Source organism: Danaus plexippus, chromosome Z (genome assembly GCF_018135715.1).
Source record: "Danaus plexippus chromosome Z, MEX_DaPlex, whole genome shotgun sequence".
Taxonomy (NCBI): domain Eukaryota; kingdom Metazoa; phylum Arthropoda; class Insecta; order Lepidoptera; family Nymphalidae; genus Danaus; species Danaus plexippus.
The window spans coordinates 12,214,061-12,237,114 of NC_083559.1; the positions used below are offsets into that span (position 1 = coordinate 12,214,061).

The 23,054-nt window shown below is 29.4% G+C and overlaps 1 protein-coding gene and 1 long non-coding RNA gene across 7 annotated transcripts in view; both read left to right on the plus strand.

Annotated features, from left to right (window-relative positions):
- Positions 1–13,238, plus strand: part of LOC116777482 (flotillin-2) — a 127,573-nt gene extending 114,335 nt beyond the window's left edge. The window contains exons 2-10 of one of the 6 annotated variants that reach the window (XM_032671041.2): positions 415–509; positions 742–943; positions 9,535–9,767; positions 10,893–11,012; positions 11,092–11,199; positions 11,475–11,581; positions 11,672–11,855; positions 12,219–12,393; positions 12,508–13,238. In XM_032671041.2, coding sequence (XP_032526932.1) covers positions 415–509; positions 742–943; positions 9,535–9,767; positions 10,893–11,012; positions 11,092–11,199; positions 11,475–11,581; positions 11,672–11,855; positions 12,219–12,393; positions 12,508–12,563 — 1,280 coding nt within the window. In that variant the 3' untranslated portion in view covers positions 12,564–13,238. Of the gene's footprint in view, positions 1–414; positions 510–741; positions 944–3,725; positions 3,743–6,429; positions 6,570–7,979; positions 8,259–8,350; positions 8,500–9,534; positions 9,768–10,892; positions 11,013–11,091; positions 11,200–11,474; positions 11,582–11,671; positions 11,856–12,218; positions 12,394–12,507 lie in introns of those variants that run through there. The other 5 variants (XM_032671042.2, XM_061526318.1, XM_061526320.1 and 2 more) reach the window with 5 other exon arrangements.
- A 6,232-nt stretch (positions 13,239–19,470) lies between these two features.
- LOC133319923 (uncharacterized) lies at positions 19,471–21,561 on the plus strand. Its single transcript, XR_009753378.1, has 2 exons — positions 19,471–19,959; positions 20,411–21,561. It is a non-coding gene; the product is annotated as an uncharacterized LOC133319923 (long non-coding RNA).
- The last annotated feature ends 1,493 nt before the right edge of the window (positions 21,562–23,054 follow it).

The following is a 23,054-nucleotide window of genomic DNA, read 5'->3' on the forward strand; positions in this document are numbered from 1 at the left end:
TTAATGCTTGATTAATATGTATCTCCTTTGAATAATCTATTGTAAAATATTTTACAGTTTGACGCGTTTAATAAAATATATGATGAGGATATTTCTATATACATAAAGTACTGATATATATGTTTCAGTGAAAGTATACCAGCTTCTTGATCTAATCTTGTTATAAACCTCGGGTTCGACACCCTTTGCTATGTTTCTCTATATTCTGTTTTTGTGGAATGTTTTTCAAGACATTCATATGTTTTATATAAACCAACGCAAAATCTATGTGAGTTTTGCAGGCATGTTTACGAAATGGAAAACGTACAAATAATTTTTTAGGTGTTTGTTTGAAATCATAGGACTATCTTAATTATCGATATATTTTGAATATTGATTATAAAATAAATTAATAACATTATATTTTTTTTGCAGGGGGTTGCTTCGGGTCTACCCAGAAGAGAACTATAGTGGGTGGCTGGGCGTGGGCCTGGTGTCTCGTGACTGATGTTCAACGTATCTCACTTGAGGTAAGCTCGTAATAGCTACCAAATATATATACATATAAATAGAAATTTATTTTACATATATTTGAAGTAGATAAAAAACCTTTATTCATTTTTGCTTTTCCTGAAATATAGTTATAATAAATTAAAAACAATTAAAGTCTGGTTACATTGGTAACTTTTTGTAATTTAAGTTACGAAAATTGTAACAGAGGACGTTGAGATTTAATGCCACAGTGTCTTGTTTCATCTGTAGGTTATGACATTGAACCCAATGTGTGAGTATGTGGAAACAGCCCAGGGTGTTCCCTTAACTGTGACCGGAGTCGCGCAATGTAAGATCATGAACGAGGATGAGTTGCTCACCACCGCCTGCGAACAGTTCCTGGGGAAAACTGTGAAAGAGATCAAGATGACAATCCTTCAAACCCTCGAAGGCCACTTGCGTGCTATATTAGGTGAGTTCTAATTTGAAAATGTTATTGTTAATAGCGCCATCTACAATTGATATTTCTTTTTTTACACATGCGTCATCTGCTCGCTGGTATCCGAACTACTTCTTAAGAACTCTATCATTTTCTATCGTAAATTTCTGATTAGACAAATTGCTGTCATCACCATTTTACTCCTATGGGTATCTGCTATAAGATTTTAAAATACAATCTTTGCTGAAAGGGCCATTTAGACTTTGTATAAAAATTGGCTTTCCACGTATTAAAGCCACTTCCTTCCAGCTGACGTTAACGATGATAACGAAAATGCGATTCTATTTAATACAATATTATCTGTTTGCGTTTTTAAATTAATGTAATGAATTGTAGATTATTACTGCGAAATAGTAGCGCCTGCAAAAATATTAGAGAATTATCTTCAGGATAAGTATTGAATATTTTCTTTATGTAATAGACGAAATTATTATTTACCTTAAATTTGGTTATGTTTAAGATGTTATATGTATAATCCAGATTATCATTCTGTGTCACAAAGCCGAATACTTTCACATCGGGCGTATCATAGAAACGAAATAGATTAAATGTGTTTCGCGTATATATATATATATATATATATATATATATAATCACATATACGAGATATATACCTTTACTAGATTTGTTATCTTATTAAGAGGTAACAAAGTAATTTAATTCTTATACAGACTTAAAATATAACATTCCTTTTGGCGGATAAAAGAGATTTATTATTTTCTTACTTTCTAACAAGCACGAACGAATCTCGAGTGTCGTATGATGACGTCATTTCAACTGTGACCTGGATAAAAGAGGTTATACTTGACCTACTGAAGGTCGATGATCCGAATTGATCTTCCATATCCTAAATCAACTGTGTCAAAAAGTATTTAAGGAAATTTACCAAGCCTTCTAAACTTCTGATCCCTATTAATATTAATGTTTCTTTTATGTGTGATTTTATTAAGATTTTCTATTTTAAGAGAATCTGTAGCTAATAAACAAACCAGTTCCCATAAAGGGCAAGTCAACATTGAATCATCGACCTTGGAAACCAATTCATCTGTTGTTATAAATGTGTAACACGTGTTTTCATTACGTATTGAATTTGAAGAGAAAAAAAATTATCCACTCTTTTGCTTCTTCTGTATAAGACTAGTCCTTAGTTGGTGCCATCAAAAGTAGTATAGTTGAAATTAAAAAAATATAATCCTTAATGTATGTAAGGATTAGTTATAGTAGATTTACACTCGCGTATGAGTCGCCAGACGAGGCATGAGCCGAAGCACATGGTGAGAGTGTAAATAGTCGCTCGCGGCTCGCCTCGCGTCTTGTCTCGCGTCCCGCAGCCCTCGCATCCGGAGGTGCAAGCTGTGATATGAGATGAAGCACAAGAGGTACGAGGCGAGAGTGTAAATGTAGTATTAGAGTAAAAAATTGGGACATACTGATTTAAATATAACAGAAAATTTTAATGACTTTTCTGACCAATTGCTGTCAGACTGCGAGTAGTTAGATTTACATATTCATACGAAAGATAAAGATCCTCGATACCACAATACCTCGCAGTGATTATTTTCAAAATAAAGAATTTTGCGTCTGTAAATTCATGCATTCGCTGTATTGTTAGCATCAAAACATAGTTCATTCATTATTAAAATAATATATGAATATGGAAAAGCATTTCCGTATCTGAAATTTAAAAATATATTTGATAAATATTTTAAATATTGTTGGATTCGACGTTTTCTTTACGAGAGTCACGGTTCAAAAATTATAAACAAAATAAACATCGGCTTTAGGCCTCGTAAAAAATTTTTGTCCATTGTTTGCGAACACGTTTTTGTCACATACGAGTATATTTTCGGCTTGCGGGTTTTTGTTATTAAAAGTTGCACGTATTCTTCTGTCTGTATTTAGGTCGTTCGTTGTTTAGTTATTTTTCTTAGTTTCAAATTCAGGTTACAAGAATTATAGTTATTAATTAATCTTTATCGAACTTTGCTTGTCCTCTGAGCTTTTTGAATTCATTTAAATAATGTGATGTACTTTCGATAAACCCTTTTGGAGTATATTTTTAGTAAAGAAGTTTTCTCTATCATAATTATCTTTTCTTATAATTTACTTAAAATAAACAAAAAAATAAGCCTTTTTAACGTCGATAGATCGGGTTTAAGTGAATTTGTGTAAAATTATAGCAAAAGACGTCATCTTTTAAGACAGACAAGACAAGACATTACCGTGAAATTCTATGTTCATTACATTCTATTATACAACTTTTATTTCCTATAGATACAATACGTATTTAACTAAGAGGTTAAGGTTAGCTTTAACTAAGGCAACATTTCGGACGGCGTTTTCAAATCGGATCAGGCGGAGCTGCGGGCAAAAGCTAGTAAATATTAAACAAACCTGAACTTGTGGGTGGGGAAACTAAAACTTGTATTGTTAGTCTAGCAATGATTTTATGTAACATTCATTTGTCGCTATTCGGCAACGCTGTATATCGAAGCCTCGATCCCAATTTGTAATTTGTAAACTCTGATTGTTGTTTAAATTATACTCACGTTCCATTTATGAATTTGTTTTTTTTTTGTTTGTTGTCTTAATATTATGTACAATTTATATTAGACTCAAAAAAGAGGTTTCTATTCGTCCTTGATACTATTTAATTTTTTTTTATATTAATGTTCAGTACGGTGAAATTTATACAAGTGTCATGTCATTCTTATGGATGAGTTTTTTTAATCTCGGACTTACAGTTTCCGCAACTTATGTCATTATTAAAGGGTAAGTTTAAATATAATGTAAATATTTTTTTAAATTTTCTATAATTTAAAAACTTTGACTTATTATTGATGGAATAAAAACATCACTATATATAAGAGATATTATAAGAAAAATATGCAAAATAAGATTTCGCCATACGTGAAAAAATATTATTGACTTATGACTGTAAAAGGATAGGTCAGAATCAGATTATATTTGATAATAAACTCATACAAAATAATGAAAAGCTGTTTGAGATGCTAATAGCTTAATGTAATTATTTTTTAATTAAACTCTTTATAGAACACAATCACATGTGATAATGTTTTGCGATATTTCATTAAAAATTATATTGTGACGTCGATTTGTATAACGAAGAATAATTTAATTAATATGTACAAATTGCTCAACACAATACGATATTTAATGTTGCGCTGTTAAAAATATGAAATGAATTTAATAACATTTGGAACACTAATCGATAATATTTATATCATGAAGTAATTTTACATTGTATTTGATTAAATGATTCTCTAGATAAACTCTAAATATGTCTTAAATCACACCGGTCCCTCATAACCATGTATAATTAGGTCAGGCTGCATCGTACATGTTCACATATAAACTTACAAATATTCACTTCGCACATTTCAATATAAACCCGTTTATCTTTCAATATACCTTTCGCCTAAACATATCCCTTAATTGTTTAGACGATGATACCAGGAAAAATAAATACTATGTTATATTTAGAATATTCAACACAATACAATTTCACATTCTCAGAGATCAAAACTCAATGCATTATGCGTTTTTTTGTTTTAAATAATAAATTCCCTGTATTTTTATTTGCTTTTTCGATGGTTTAGGATGTTGTATTGTTTTCTGCTACTTAATCTAAGTTTATATTGGAGACTAATTATTACAACGTATAATATAGTGTTGGGATATTAAGGCTATGTTTTTTTTTTTTTCATTAAATAACATAATGAATGAAAGAAGAAGAGAACAATTATGAATGAAAAACTATTGACGCGACGTACATAGTATGATTATGACAACTTAGACTAAGCGTACAGATTAAAAACCATCTTGATTTGTTAAAATGATAATTGAAGTTCAAAATGGAATTTAAATTAAAAATAATTTTTGTAAAGGTTAAATCAGATTTAGTCAATTATATAAAATTGATATTAAACCATTATGTAGACGCCGCGCTTAGTATGCGCTTTACATATTTAACGCCAGCGTATAGAAGCCATAAATCTCATATTTAATTTTCTAAATGAATCGTAAAAATGATAAGTGATATTTTAATAGATGAAATAATTCTTAATACTAATAAGTTGCCTTCAATATTTTCAGTGGAAGAAACTATATAAAGAGAAACTATAATTTTAAATATAAACTATAAAAATTATTTATGATATATACTAATATACAAAAGATAAAGCGCACAGATCATGTCATAATATATATATATATACTCAATACGTTAATGGAAAAAATACTATCTTTCAGGATCGCATTAAATCAATTTTAATGATGAATATATATATATATAGCAAACATTTATTTATATGATAAAATGTAATCGTATAATATTAATTTCAATTTTGTATTATTAATTTTGAGCAAATTTATTGCTCTTTCCCAATACCTCTTTAAAATTTATCAAATTGCTTTTGGTACGTTTTAACTATAAATGTGTAATCCCTTTAGCTTCAGCTAAAAGTTACATCAAACCATTTTTCATAACAAGTTTTTAAATTGAATAAAGGGATATTCGTTAAAAAAATTAAAACCAAACGAACAAAATAAAAATCAAATTTTACATAATAGGAATCATCTGTGCCGGAAAAATTGCGACATGATATAGAATATACAAATATTTATTTTCTATCCAATAAATGAGAAGCATTTTTATCGTAACGTTACGGTCGAAATTCTAGGGCAACTACGAAAAAAGTGTAATTTTCTATTACGACTATTTATTTACGTTTACAAACATTAGTTGAGGATCAGATACACATCTTAGGCATATATATACTTTAAGTGACTCACTATTTTTATCTTTAAAAGAGCTTCTTAGAACATCTTTTAAAGCGCCTCTTTAGGTCTATATAATGTTTTTTTCAAGTAAATTCGTTTTTAAGCTTCAAAAAACGAAGCTGTCATAGCCATAATCGTTTATGTAGTGTCAAGAGATGTGAAACAGAGATGTTTTTCTACGGCTATTGTACCGCTTGTGTTGACCCAATTAATAACGGAGATTATGAAGGGCTAAAGTTGTCGATAATACTACTAAGCTGGGATAAAACTCTTAAGATATTAATTGAAAACTAAAAAAAATTTAGACAACCTTTACTTAGCACTTTCTTTAAAAGTAGTTGCATTTTCTTCATCCAATGGATAGAAAACAGCAATTTGATTTATTTAACACATTAGATCAGTTTAAAACTATAATTGTAACATTTCTCGTTGTATCTTATTGGGCCTAACTAATTATAGCGTGCGATTTGTTTTTATTAATTTATAATAATTTATATTTTATAACTTTGCTCCAAAATAATCATTCATTCATTCATTCATGTGTAAGCTATGCTTAATTTATTCTGTAAATATTGTAGTACATCTACAGTACTAGAACTATAAAGGTCTTTATGAAATGAACATTTCGAAGCGGAAATCAGTCCCGCCGCGTCCGTCGCGAGCGGCGGGTGCGAGCAGCGCTCTGGTTACATCATTGTAATTAATGTATGAAAACTCGTGGAGTTGTTATTAAAGCTTCATAATATTAATCTGCGGAAGTGAAATGCCATAAATTCTATCTCCTTCTCTGGAATCTGTTAGTTTTTATTAGATTACACTTAACAGAAGCGGCGTTGGGGTTTTGGTTGTTTGTAAATTCTTTTTTTATAATTTTATGGGCGCAAAAGTTTTAATTTTTTATGTGCTGTATTTAGGAAAATATAAAAATTCAATGAAACTTTTCCGGCGGTATTTACGTGTTCGACCCGACATATAAATAAATTATAATCATCCATTTTATAACTCTTTCCGTACACTTATTAAATGGATCGTAAATTTTATATAGTTACAAATGATTTATACAATTCGAAAATTAAACTTATTTTTTGGCTTCACTTAAAATCATACTAAAATATGTCGTAGTTATAAAAAAGAATAATAATAATTAAATGTAATTTTTTAAACATTTTGCCCTGTTTAGTCGGAGATACGAAATTTTATGGCAACCTTGGTAAGAAGTATAGTATCAAGGTTAAGAATATGGCCAAACGTTGTAAAATTTATTTTGCTTCAGTTTATTAAGAGCCCTTTGTACAAGTTGTTAAACAGTAAAACAGACCTTAAATTTAAGTAGTTTGTAACCTTTTTAAAGCAAGATCAAATCCCAAATCAGATGAAACAACAATTTACCTAAGAGAATAGTCATATTGAAAGACAGGAGTAAAGCGTTGTCTGAAATGACAGCTTAGTAATACTTCGAAATAAATATAAAGATCACCCTCAGATTCTCATGGATTTTTGTAATTAAATATCGTCATTTCATCAATGTATTAAATAGAAAATTATATATATTTTTTTAAATTTAAATATAATACTAATTGAATTCCTAATATTTGAGAAAAATATAAACTTAACAAAATTATTAAACCGATACTGAAAAGAATTTTCTCTATACGCACAAACAATAGGTAAACAAGGTGACCAAATCGAAAAATCCTTTTTATCATAAAGATAAAATAAAATCTTTCCCTTAAAAGTCATGTGGAAAATTTATAAAAGCTATATAAATCCAATCTTCTTTCTTAAGTCTGTGTAAATATACAATGAAGGCCTTTGGAATCGGAAACAAGAATTACAGATATTGCAGTGATAGCGACGTATAGCTTTAGTATAGTTTATTGAATTCACTATCTCAGAGAAGTTAAAATTCTTTGGTTTCTAATACCGATCTGTTATTTTTTAATAAGCGGATTTAAATCATAGATGCCATCAATTGTTTTAATGTAACATTGTCCTAGACCTGCCCTTTTTTGTTATCTATCATAGTGAACGATGTTCATTGTTTTTGCTTACATACATCAATATTTTATTATTGTTTATTTTATTTTTTTAAATATGTACAAACATTAAAAAGTGCTTTTGCCTTTTCTGTTTCTCCTTATGAAATTATATAACTTTATAAAGTAAAATGAATAACTGCGAGCCGATACAATTCTTCAGTGGTTTTTCTATGGTATAACACGTAATTGTGTCCAAACATGCGTTTGATAACTTGGAGAGCACAAATGTGACTATAAAAACGAATTGCTCTTCGCCTAAGCTGATAAATATCGTAAATTATTTAGTTATCATAATATTACTATTATTATTATCGTCACTTAAAAACCACTTTGATTAGTTAGTGAGTGTCAACTTATCAGCACTCAATAAAGATCGTATACATATAATTTATGTTAAAACATAGTTCTATATGAGGTTCGGTCTGAAAACGTCTCCCGATATAAGTGTATGTTTTTATATCATTTTAATTTTTCTGATGATTGCTTAGTGTAAATAAAAATAATCGAATAATTATCAAATTACATTTGTAATCTCTAGTTAAATCATTACTACAAAATGACATTCTGTGCTAGATAATAATATACAGCTTTGAGATAAATTAGCAAAATATGAAGTATGGGAATGCTAAGGATCGCATTGGTACCGTTGACGCTCACCATAGGACTGACCTATTTCAATGTCAAAAAGTGAGTATACCTTAAAATAATAGTAAATTGTGAAAATTTAGAAAAATTTTTCAACGATTATTTTGTGCTCTAACGGTATACTAGCGAGCACACTGTAATGATTTTGCTTTAAAAAATTAAATTCAGTGAAAAGTTTTACTTTAGAAAAGAGTTCCTTCTACCGCAATACTCTATTGGCCAAGGTCGATCTTATATTATCCTTGACTATATTCTATAGATATGATCCAAGCTGTTAATTGTAATTTTAGTTTAATTTATTAAATTAATTGTCTTTAAAATTATATCTTATCACGTTTAAACAAACAAGTTTCTTCACATGGATTTATTTTCAAAACTTTGCATTTGTCACGATTTATATACAATTGGTATATAAATATTATTTGAAATTAATGATATGTTTTCTTGATATATGTAGGCTGCCCCATAACAGAACCTCTTTATCAATTATAATATAAGTCACTTTTATATGTATTATATCGTCCTCTTTGTGTTTTGAGTTCTTGTTTTAAGTATTTTTGTTTCTTACTTCCGTAATAAAGAAATCATAGACCTATTTTATTAATATTGAACCGAATTGATCGGAATGTCTGAACGAACATTAAGAATTGACTGCCATCTATTTTTGAATATACATACATATGTATATTTATAAACATGATCTAAGCAAGCGTTGTATGGCATTGTAATCTTTGTCTTTGTTATTCATCGCCGGATAGTATGGTTCTAATATGGTTTGCGAACTCCAATTTTAAGATGGTACATAGATATTTATTTGACATTTCTATCGTCTGTATACGGAAGACAATCGGGTTGTTTAAAAGAGAGTTAAAAACTAAATCTGATGATCGTGGGTGTTTGCCGGTATCAAAGCTTAAGCCTTTTTTTTTTAACGATACCCTCATTTTATTGAAACATTTACCTTATTTTTTGTCTATATTATCATCGAAATATTTGACAAAATTGAAATTCCTTACATTTAATTCATCATTTAAATCGAATAATATATTCAGTTGAGTTGAAACTTCTCTTTACCAGGAACGCTTACAGTCGAAGAGGTGTACAAAGACAGGGACCAGTTTGCTGGCCTTGTTCGGGAAGTCGCAGCACCGGACGTGGGTCGGATGGGCATCGAGATATTGTCCTTCACGATCAAGGACGTCTACGATGACGTCCAGTACTTAGCCAGTCTGGGCAAGTCGCAGACAGCGGTGGTGAAGAGGGATGCTGATATCGGAGTCGCACAGGCCAATAGAGATGCGGGGATAAGAGTGAGTAATTTACTATGAATGAGACAATTTAAACTTTACTGTATCCCCCTTAAGGTTGTAGCACAGTAAGACGATTATCCGTCAAATTTCAAGTGGACGACTAGGTTAAAGTTAAAAATACCTTTTCTTAATCTAATAGTTCATTTGGGCCTAGTATTTGGATTCATAAAATTAAAATATTGTCAGAAGAGTAGTAAGCATAATATTTACAGTATTATTGGGAGTCAGGTTAAAAAAACTTGCTTACAGTCAAAGTAAATCTGACCGGAAGATTATATATTAATATCCAATAAAAAACTTAAATTTTTTAGAAACCAACATGTGTATGAAAAATATGTGTAATTTTAAATTTCTTATACAACAAAAATTATTATCAAACAAAAGGTGTTTATTCAGTTTATGAGGTTCTTTTAAATTTCATAATCTGAATTTTGCATTAACTATTTTTTTCATTACAACCAAAACATTTGAAATAGCTTTCAACTCTCATAAAGTGAAAAAACAATTAAGGAAGGTTATAAATATTATAGACTGAAATACCAACTAATTAGCATTAATTGAAACTAGTGATTGCTGAACGCTCAACAACGGTGTGTAATTTAATTAAACAATAAGATTAAATGCTGAATACGAACAACTATTAAAAAAATGTTGCCCTGCCTATGTTATTATTGAAAAATTATGGTTACAGATAATAAAAAAAATATTTTATTTTTATATATAATATAATTATTAAGTATAACAAACTTTAAAATATTTGGATACCTTTTTAAAATTAAATAAATTATTCTGTCATGTTTTTTTTTTCTAATCGAAGAATAGTTATACATACATATTTGTATGGGAGATACAATTATTTGAAACTTTTATTATTTATCACTAGTGCGGTTAATAGATTTTTTGATCATTCAGATCGCTCCTTCAAAACAAATCGGTGAAAATTTATATATCATAATCACGTCTTGCTTTTCACTTTTTTCTTTATTTTTTTATGATATTTTTATAAACTTTATTAGATCGTAGTCCATGCTTAAAACTATATAAACAATGACTGTTCCGTCTAACTACATATTATGGAAGCCAACATTTTATAATATTAAAGAAATATCTCGATCATTACTTTAGGAAGCGGAGTGCGAGAAAAGTGCAATGGATGTAAAATATTCTATGGACACGAAAATAGAAGACAACACCAGACTTTTCAAACTACAAAAGGCACAGTTTGACCAAGAGATTAACACTGCTGTGAGTTATAGAATTATCTAACATTATATGTATAAAGTTATTTAGATAAGAGATCGATCAATAAATTTTTAATTTACAGAAAGCCGAAGCTGCTTTAGCTTACGAGTTACAAGCAGCTAAAATAAAACAGAAAATTCGAAACGAAGAAATTCAAATAGAAGTTGTGGAGCGTCGCAAGCAAATCGAGGTTAGTGCTTTGAGAAATAAGATTTTAAGCTTCGTACTTTTCTAAGGGTCTTCGTTTTGTTATAACTATGACATTTTATCCTTTGCTGTTGTTTGTTGCCTACTAATAAAAAGATTGTTAGGACCTTATACTTTCTGAGCTATAAAAGGTAAATGAGAATTTTATAAAACAAATATCTCTGTGTTCTTTGTTTTGTAAAGAGTATACAATGAAAAAAATAATAATAAACAGTCTATTTAAACGAATTGTACAGTGAAAAATTACTCGCACACCAGGTTGAACAACAAGAGATCTTGAGACGCGAAGAAGAGTTGGCAGCGACGATCCGTCTGCCCGCGGAGGCGGAGGCGTACCGTCTGCAGGCTATCGCTGAAGGAAAACGGTAGGCGTTTTACGATATTTTGATACTTTGACAAAGGACTAAAACATCCAGATTTGGACTCATTTATATCTTAGTTTTATTTTATTTCAGAACGCAAACAGTGGAAGCGGCAAAGGCAGACGCTGAGCGCATTAAAGTGCTAGGTCTAGCTGAAGCTACGGCTATAGGCGACGTAGGGAAAGCTGACGCCGAGCGGATGTTGGCGAAGGCTAAAGTATACAAGCAGTACGGCGACGCAGCGATTATGGCGCTTGTTCTTGAAGCTTTGCCTAAGGTTAGTACCTGTGAAATATTTCCATGAGAGACATTCTTTTTTTATGAATTTTTTGTTCTAATAGATTAGGTGCGTTGGTTCGAGTTCCGGTAAAAGATTTTCAGTTGTTTGCAGAGAAATTTAAATTGAGAACACATTTGAAATAAATAAGACTGGATATCGAGGTTTATGTTTGTAACATTAAAGTCACACATTTCAGGAAAAATTGTCTTAATTTGCATGAAGTGCAGTCTACACTGACTCCTTTATAGTCATGATGGTTTCAGTATTTCTGCTGCGACATCCTTATAACTTAATAATTTTTGTGAATCCTAGAAACATTGTAGTTTTTTTAGTAATTTTTAATTGTATTAATTATTTTAGATCGCAGCAGAAGTATCCGCCCCGTTGTCTAAAACAGACGAAATCGTGTTAGTGGGTGACAATGGCGCCACGGGTGAAGTGGCTCGTCTCGCTGGTGGTATCCCACCCGCTGTGAGATCTCTGACTGGTCTGGACATCAATCAAGTGCTGAAGAGACTCCACCCGGGAGGAAACGGTGAGTGAACATACCTTAATATATCCGAGATATATTTAGGTTGCCAGATCTTTAAATAATAGGAAATTCAGCTAAGGTTATTATGTGGAGAGTTTAAGTGATTTTGTTTTACAGAAGAGCCCAATTTGGCTGCAGCGACCAGCAAGAAGAAGGAGGTAGCGGCGTTCTGAGCTGAAGTTGCGCTATATCTATAACGTGCCATATTTTATTTCATATTATACGTGTTTGATGCATAAATGCAGTTACCTACAAGATGTTATATTTTATTTCCTAGACATGATTTAAGATTTTTTTAACGTAAAACGTAATATATTTAAAACTTTTTGTTCGTTAATATCCGTAATGTCAGGCATTTTTCAATGTACTTGACAAATAACAAAAAAACCGATATCTATTTTAGTATTTAATGTCATAAATTAAAAAAAAAATGTCTTCTATATAATCTTTGTGGATGTAGACTTGTAGCGTTAGATTTTGTACTTTATCTAAAAAAGTAAACAGAGTGTTCTATAGCACTGCCTTCTTGTAGACACGTTAACTATACCTTCTTTAAAAATTATAATAAAGTAACATTCAAAACGTCTTCTTTATAGATCCTTAATAAGTATAGTTGTGTTAGTGTTGTACCAATGTACCAATGATATATCAAGAACAAATGTTGTAAAATCTTAGGTGTGGTGTGATTTTAATATGTCGATGCTCAGTCGTTTTCAGTGTGTCAATCAACCTTTAATATTATTCTGAATATAATGCACAAATGTTGGTGTTTATGTTTTGTTTTTATGATAATAATTTACTTTACAAATGTATTTAATGATAGCAATTATAATATGTGTGAACAGATATTAATCCTTTTATTGAAACAGCTCTTATACTACAATCCTTTCCGCCGTTTAAAAAATTACGTCACAGTGGCCTGACTTCATTATTTTTAATACTATATATTTTTCAATAATTAAACATTTACATTGAGGATAAAAAGTATCTATATTTTTTAATTTCATTATAATATACTCTATACAATCTCGGAATGAAGTGGCCTGGAAGTAAATTTTATTTCTAACATTTCCTTGGTACGTGTGTTGAATATGACGTCCAAGATTGGATTCGTATGAAAGAAAGTGTAAAAGAAAGATATCATGTTAATCGTGATCCGATTTATGCTTGCAAAAAACATTATCAGATCTCTTATTGTGACGGTATAACGTAAACACGCGTGAAGACTGCGTAATCTGTAGTTTGATTAATGATTATCCATTAATTTTCCTAAACAAATATCTTAAATATATTTCCTTAATAAATAACGTGTTATAAAAACTTTCAAACACATTAAATTCATTGTTGCTCGCATTTTAATGGTGTCAATTTGACATATGCTATTTAGTAAATGTCACTCAGTTGAATTGACAGTGACAAAATACAAGTCCATCAACGTCAAAAAGATTTGGCGTGTCACAAATACATGTTGTATCAATAATTTAAATCACAACTAGAATACGTTTCGAAACTCCCTGTTACTTCGTTGGCAACGTTCAGTTAATAGTGATTATGTTATTAATAAACATTTTTCTAGCCTTCGTGATTCATACAATCCGTCTGTGAAACGAAGTAAAATTCATGAAAAACATAGAAATATATTTTTTTAATTATCAAATTGGATACCGGAAATGCTTTCAGAATCTAACTAATGCAAACTTGAGAATATAGTCTTAAGAATTAAACAGCATTAAGGTTGTCAGATTGTAAGCGAACAAAGTAAGAAAAAATGTCCTTGATTGAAAAGCTAAGTCAGAAAATATTATTCGTTAACTGAAAACTTTGAAACCAATCGTTATTTAAAAGTAACTATCACGGATAACCATCCAAACTCCCTACGATTATTCTTCCAACATCTAAGTATGTATTAAGAACGAAAAGATTAAAATCATGAAGTTAATCATACTTAAAATTTTGTAGTATTTTTTTATCCTTTAAATTATGTAATTCTGTTATAATAAGGCTTGTTTAATTAAATTTTATTGTATATAAAGAATTTAGAAGCCAATTAAAGTTTTCCTTTGAAATTTTTCCTCCGTATTTTATATTTAACATAGTCTATTATTTTTTGTATTTACATCGAACCTGTTGTGTCGATGGAAAAAAAATCTAACCAGAACAAAAGATAAAACTTTATTTGCGGACGGTTTTCTTGTGAAATAAAAAAAAAACCTTTATCTGATATCTTATACTGATTAAATTTTAAATATCCTCAAATGTAATAAATAAATAATCTTCATACATATTTAGATTAATAGGTATGCTACCAGTATTTTCCCATATTGTCCATACTAACACTGGAATAACATCCTGGACCCATTTCTTTCAAATTTTCAAGACTAAGAATTAGATATTTTTTAAGGAAAAAAGGCCAAAATTTATGTTTCCGAATTGAATCGCCCGCCAAATAGTCAATAAAGATATAATTGAATAAGTTCAGATTTTGCTTAAAATAATTTAAATACGTAAACTCGCCGATATATTGTGGAACTTAATCTATTCAATTAATAGTGAAAGAAAATTCTAACCCAATTATATATTTCATAATAACTTGAAGGCGGTTCCTTAACGTCTATCTTTTTAACAAAGCGCTCCTTGTTTATAAGTTGCACTTTGTATTGAAAATCCATTACCGATAAAGTCGCTTCGTGTGATGTAAAACGAACGTTTTCAGTCCAATAACAAGATGACGAGATAGGTCACGTTTTGTGTAAATTGTTACAAATAACGATGCAGTAAACTTAACATTGTTAAAATTTAATTCAACATTAAACATTTAATTAAAAGAACGACAGAGCAACATTCAGACTTAAAAAAACTTTGTATTCATTTCTTCACAAAAAAAGTAGTTTTCTATATTAGCGTTGAACCGTTTTGATCAATTATAAAACATCTGAAAGGATTTTTTTCTCATTAAAAATAAACTTAGTTTCAAATAATATTTAATGAGTGATATATAAGATTCTATCCCGGCCAATGTGACGCGTCTCCGCGATTGAATGTTCTTTGAACTGTGACTAGGTCAAGGCCGTGTTTAATTACTTCCTCAATTGACAAAATTAGGTACCGTTCTCAGTGGAGCGTAAAGAGAACAGTCTAGCCTTCATATGGACTAATGATATAGATTAGGTTGCAAAATTACCTTAATTGTATCTATATAGGTTACACTGATTACAATATTTAACCAATCTATTATTGTTCTGAGGATTATAATACAAATAAAAATAGATTTGTCTATTGTTATAAATATAAAAATATATTTGCCTATTTGAAGAGAAACTAAGTTCCTATTTTAGTTTCTATTTTAGTTCCTTTTCTGTTGAGAGTCTATACTCTAAAGGAAACTTTTGTTAAGTACATAAAATTGCACTAAAGTTTGTCTGTAACAGAAATTGTTTGATAGTATTGTCATTGAAAATAACTGCCATACTTTATGAAGTTCCAAATGCCTTGCTTCTGTTCATTTAATTATTCTTTACTAAAGAAAAAGCCACTTTCATTCTAAAAAATCTACCTTCTCACGGTGCTTGAGAACAACTTGTCTTTTTCGAAAACATCACATTTTTAACGTAATTGCGAACGGAATCAGAATAAACAACGAGTTACTTTCAAAAATGACGAATAAATTTAATTTCTGTCCATAAACGCCGACATCGTTTAATCCACCTTTATTTTCGATTCGCCTCACTTGCGAACAAAGTGATTTCATTCAAACATAAAACATTGATCATTCAATAAGTTTTAACCTTTCAGGGAAAAAATTTTATTCTGTTAAAAATAAATTTCCGTTATAAACTCATGATATCCGCTTGACAATACGAACATTTCTGATTTCGATTAATTCAACCTTTCATATAAAGGCCCCTGTTGACGCACTTTACAGTTTCACATATAACTGCTATGACAATATTGGCCCTGCTCACCAACTGATGCAGAATATATCCATATAAATTTAAAAATATAATCTAATATAAAAATATCTTAGTCTGCCTCATTTCTCTTGTAAATTTCATCTGCCCCGCTTCAGAAAGTCTTAATCTTTAATAACTTTTTAAGTTTGCGAAGACTTAAAATATATATATATATATATCCTATTTGCCAATAAAGCTATAGTATAAGCCCTCTATTGAAACATTTGTTTTGTTTGTAAACGATGAATGGAACCAATGAATTATACTTTTTATAAAATAATTACATCTTAATTATTAAATTTCCAGCGAATTCTGCGAGGCTCTGCTTGCGAATAAACTAATCAAAATAAATCTATAGTTATAATTTAATTTACCGTTTATGGTATTCCCTTAACAAAGTTTTAAAGAAAAAAAAAAATAGACTGATTGACCAAAACCCTGATCCCTGTTCAAGTTTCAAGTGTCACAAATTCTCGCAAATTGACTTTAGAGTATTAATTTAGTTTGACATTCATTAACTATATTTAATTTATTTCCGTTTTAACCTAACAAACTTAATATAAAGGAGGTTATATTTGCAATTTCATATTATAAGATAGTAAAAATTATTATAATTCAAATTTTGTTATGTGAATATATATTTTTTTCTTTTAAATTGATGCAACTATTATATTTTTCTATTATCAAGTAATGTTAAAATGAAAATCATTGGGTTTCCATAAAGAAAACTCATTAGTGGGCGATCGCAGTCCCCGAGATGTGAACTGATAAAGCTGACATTGGCGATGTACGCTATCGATCTATGTCAAATAAGATCCATATGTCAACAACAGTTGGTAAATTAAATCAATGCAATCATTACACACATAACATAATGCAGACAGTGTTGTCGCTAACAAACATTTTATATGATACAATATTGCCAATGACTGAGAGAATGGAAGGAAGTATATTAAGATATTCATAATTTACACACTGTTCATGACACACTATGAAGATTTACAAGATTTTTATCGGTCAATATTGGAATAACAGAAAATGAGATGCGCTATATATTTAAAGAGCAATAGCTATTATAAACAACGGTGCTTCAGATTATTCTGGAATATAAAAAAATGTGCGAAATAATATTATAGAATCATTGTTACTTTCCATCAAATCTGGATACATATAATATAAACAAATAATTTATTCGAAAATTGAATTAGAATGGCTATGAAAATTATTGACTTCATAAAAAAATATACTTAACTGCGTGTAATATAACTTTTCGTCTAACCAAAAGCACACAAAGACCTATTAGAACTGTGACATTAAGAGACATGGCTAAATTGTTCGAAATCTAGTTTCTTTGTGGTGTAATCTCTATAATCAATAACTGTCCACTATGTTCCTTTAACACTCCCCTGAAATATAAAATGCAATAAATTCCAACAAACGCCTCGTCCACAAGGGGAATAAATGGATCTTTTGTATGTTTCAAACACTCCATAACGCTGGAAATGACTTACAATATTTAATAACAAACACAAATTTTAATAAACCAGTAAAATGTTGTCTATTTGATTGAGACGAAGCCGAAAAATACATTTTTTTATAAGGATTTCTTCATAACATTTATTACTGTTTATTTCTCTCTAAATTTAATATAAGGATTTTTTTCAATAGTAGAAAGTAAAATATGTTTTTCATATTACTGACTTTTTTTTTATAAATAGATTTTGCTTCAGATTTCATTAAGACTTTTGTATTTTCGACTTTCAACATGTTTCAGTAATAGCTGGATTAGTATCTTCTTGAATACATATACATACAGCTTGCTCATATCGATTCAATCTTCAACATTTTATTTTATCTATCTAAGTATCTAATAACGTGCACATAACACGAGACGCTCTATTTATTTATTACTATATTAGATTAATAGAAAACTATTTGGAACATTATTTCGTAATTAGATTATATCACAGTTAATAGCATTCTAAATTTAAATCCGACACGCATTTCCAATCTTAACGTATGTTATATATTTTTCTACATCACTTATACGATTGTGCATAACATATGAAAAAGGTTTTAGTTTATTTTACATACATATTAACTGAAGCATTATACATTAAGCGTCCTAACATCCATGGCGACCAAGGTCTTTTGATTTAAATAGTTCCTTTTTTATTCCCAGCAAATTACAATTACTTGCAATCACGTAGGGATTACATAACCGAGTATGGCTGTGGGCGGATCGTGAGGTCACTTGAGACCATGCGATAATTTATTATGATATCGTATTAATCCTACAATTCAAACTTTTCCTATTAAGATTATAATAAAATACTTCCAGACTAACTATTGAAGGATTTTCTGTAAAATTAATAAAAAAATTTGCTTTATACATCAGAATAACACTGATAACAATTTGTAAATACTAACATTGCTATGAAGCTGACTAAAACTAGAACTAATAGATTTATATTTCAGAAATTTCGTCTCATTAACTAATGCATGAGAGTAAATAAACTGTTCATAGACATTTGTATCTATGTGTAGAGCAAAATTACGTCCATTTATTTTTTACATATTTAAAAAAAAAACTATATAAACCTTTTACGTCGTCTTATTTATTTTCTGTAATTCTAATATCAATGCATGTTATATAAGGAATTCTAAGTACAAAAATTCCATTAATAGAATAAATTACGTACTGGTCTCCTTTGTGGCTTATTGTTATAATTATTTATGAACTAGTTATGGCCCTGATTGCTTCCTCGTGGAATAGTTATTGTTTTACTACTTGTATTAATAAAAATAAATAAAATTAAAGCGGCCTTAGTTATTCCCTATACCGACGGCTATCCCCCAGTAGATGTCCTGTCAAAATTTGTCCAGACATTTTAGATGCATATTAACAAAAAGGTAGACAGACAAAAGTAGTTAAAATTTTGTTTTAGTTTGTGTACCATATCTATATCATTAGCATCTGGTGTAAAGCCATTATTATAATATTAAAAACGGGTACTAACGTTATATTTATTTTTATGCTCTAAATTACAATAATCATTGAGCAATTCTAGGTAAGAAAAACCTTGAACTATTCTATTTAATGCGATATCCCAAAATATGCGTTCATATTAATTCAATCACTTATCAAAAACGTATCGAAATTTGATTCAAAAAAAAGAAGTATAAGATAAAATCTTACCGCAGTATTATCGATATCATTGCAGAGTGATAAGCCGAGTGTCAGGGGATTCTCTAACTTAATGACCTGTAAATAAGAACCATATAATATTAATATGTAATCACCAAACAGTACGCTGCTATATCTTGTAAGAGCAGAACGTCTCAGTGTCATTACGTCTGCTTTTTTATTGCATTTTTATAACTCGGGATAAAAAATTACTCACAATAATTCTTAACTTTCATGGAAGCTATTATTTATGTTAGGATAAATTGTATGACATTACTGCATACATTCATATCAGATTAAAATTCTAACTGATATTATAAATTATATTTCCAACGCGTTTTATATATACTGCAAATTAAATATGGATATACTAAAGCTGGCATTGGTGCCGCTGGCTTTAACTGTGGGTCTCACTTATCTCAACGTTAAAAAGTAAGTAATATTAAAAATATTTATAGCCATAAACATTCCAAGTCTTACGACTAACATAATGACTTTTCACGTAACATATAATGAATACATAGTTTTTAAATTATGTTTTATTAATTTAATATCATGAAAATGAAGTATTGGCAAAACATTTCATAAACTAAGTATGCGCGTGTGCGTTTGTTCCTTTGTTCCTTTAACTCAATAGAATAACTTTACTTGAATGTAACATGACCGAAGTTGTAAGCTAATCTTGTTAGCAAAGAAATCCTACTAATAGTTCTAACTATTCTTGTCATAGTAACAAAAATGTTACACATGTCGTAGTAAATGTTTTAAGACCATTGGAAGCGTTATGTATCAGATAGCTATGTACAATAATAACTTATAATCACTCATATTTTTAACGTAAACCTTTTAGTTTGATAATGACTAAAACTTTTAACTTCACCAGAAACTCTTACAGTCGAAGAGAGAGGCGTGTGCATAAGCATAAATCTGTTTCTGAATTCTGTACACGGAATGACTGTTCAAGGCCAGGTTCCCACAAACATACAGTCCTAAATGATCAAGAACGTGTACATTGATGCAGTACAACACACGCGGTCTGGGAAAATAGGTGGCCGTAAGGAAATATCTATAGAGAATCAATACTTGGTCAGCTTGGGTTAATAGATGTCCCGCGTGTAGAGCTTCCATATTGGAGTTAGTCTTGTCAGACACAGATAACGTCGGGGTGGAAAGGGACACTAAATATAATAAAGGTTTCATATCACTAGCTTTACGGAAGACAGCGTTATTATGGCTGAGGATACTGGGTTGTTGGATTCATGTATACTAAATATATATATATACTTTTTGTGTACCCAATGTTTTAAGTCTCATTTATTATTAAATGTAAAATATCGTTTCAGTCTGATATATGTGACCAGTGTCGTCTATTGGGACATATACTTATATTGATTGAGAAAATTGGGCTGTGCCCTTAATAATCCACTAAAAAAATGAACTCAACCCTGATTGAATCAGTTACAAGGGCAAATATATTTTATAGATTTGTTACACCAAAATTATATAAAGATTTTCTTCCCTTATAAAAAAAATATAAATACTTCTTGTATTTATATTTTATTCAATTATTTTGACGAAATTGATTGTTTTTTTTAATTCTCATAATATAAAATTGTTCCTCAAGCAAAACTAGCAGTCATAATTTGTTTAAATTAAAAATATTAGAATGAAACGAGAAAAATATTTTTAAAAATACAAAATTTGTGAGTTCGGAAATAAAAATGTTTTTCAATTATTTTTTTTAAAACCTTTTTAAATCGCTAGATTTGAAAGTATAACAAAACAACATCACGCAATTGATATTTTTTCAAGACGGCCTAAATCGACATTTTTTTTTTCAAAACTGTAGTTATCCTGTGTTGTATATTCTATAAAACAAGATATTGTACCTGAAAAATACGTCGCGTATATTTTTGTCTATTTTTTATTTTAAAAATTAAAATTAAAAAAATATATAAAATATCAAACGTAACATGTGTAATGTGCATCTACTAATTTATTAAATTTTAAGTAAATAAATTGTTCTTAAGTTAAGTTCTTTTATTTCCATATATTGTACTTTCGTTCACAAAATATAAACTTTAATTTTTTAAGCCAATATTAAGCTACGAACAAGTGTATTAAGGAATCTTTAAAGTAATTTAATTTTACCTTATACATTCAAACATAATATGTAAATCGGCAGTTACTTTTACCTTATGAATTCTGTCGCATGTGTACTGAGATTACAGATAACCTGTCTGTTTGTTTGTCTAAATTCGTTGAAAACACAGTACAGAGTGATAATTTTTCACGATCCCTATATAATACAAAAATTATCATATATTTTTATTATTTAATCGCTGATCCTAAAATAAAACTTAGGTATATAGCTCTAAGACGTATTTGCTTTTATTAAATCATTAGGCACTGTAAATATATTATTAGAAAATTATAAATTAATATTAATAACAATAACATGTTATCAAACAGTTTTTAGACGAGAGAAGACAGATAAAGCTAAAGGTCAAAAGTGAGAAGAAACTTTAGTATGATGAAAATCATTTCAAAAGTTCTAAATAAATTTTGAGGTAATATTGAAAAAAACTATAAGCAAAAGTCGCAGATATTTGTACTGGCTCTAACTTTGTAATTTTTTGTTACCTCTAGTACTTGTAATTTTGCCGGTTATTTTGGCAAAACTATTTTTATTCTTCATAATTCGTCCCAGCTACTCTTTCACCTTAGATCGTCCGTTTTAGTTTTCGCATTTTGTCATATTATTTTCCTTAGCAAACAGGTTTCATCCGTCTATAATTTTTTGATTACAAACATTATTGACCCTACCCTTTAGTATCTAGAGGCACATATACATTAGGCAGTATAAAGTAAATGTTACTTCCTCACAATCTAAAAATTTATTTTTGAATTGCTAAGGCTCCAATCAAATGATACGATATTTAAAACAATTTTGTAACTACATTCTCGAATATCCAGTCAGCGTTTTATTACCCAGATAGAACGATAACATGTAATGGAACCCTGCTTTAACACATTTTGAAGAACGTCTAACCGCAGAGATGAAGTAATCTTCAGTAACCATTAGCGCCCGAATCGATCAACGGAGTCATATCACATACTCGTTATAGTTTTTTTCCCTGATAATCTGGTATAAAGGCAAGAAAAACTTATAACTTTTATAATTTACTTCATTAAAATATTATAAAAATGTTCTTAATAAATTTTGTGATAAAACAACGTCAATTTCTTCTAGAAACAAAAACATTAAATAGTTGAGAATAAAAAAATTAATTCAAATTTTAAAATAAAAAAGTGGCCTGAATTTAAACATTTCTAGAATAGTGGTGGAATAGACAGGACATAAAGAATGAATATATTGGTATAGTTTTACATGTATTATGTAACACTTATACCAAAGAATTTTATTGTATCTCTTATTACTTTTAGAGAAACCTTCTTTTTTAATGTTGTTTAAATTTAAAGTAAATATTATCATAAGCACGTGAAGGAAATGGCGTTTAGGATAT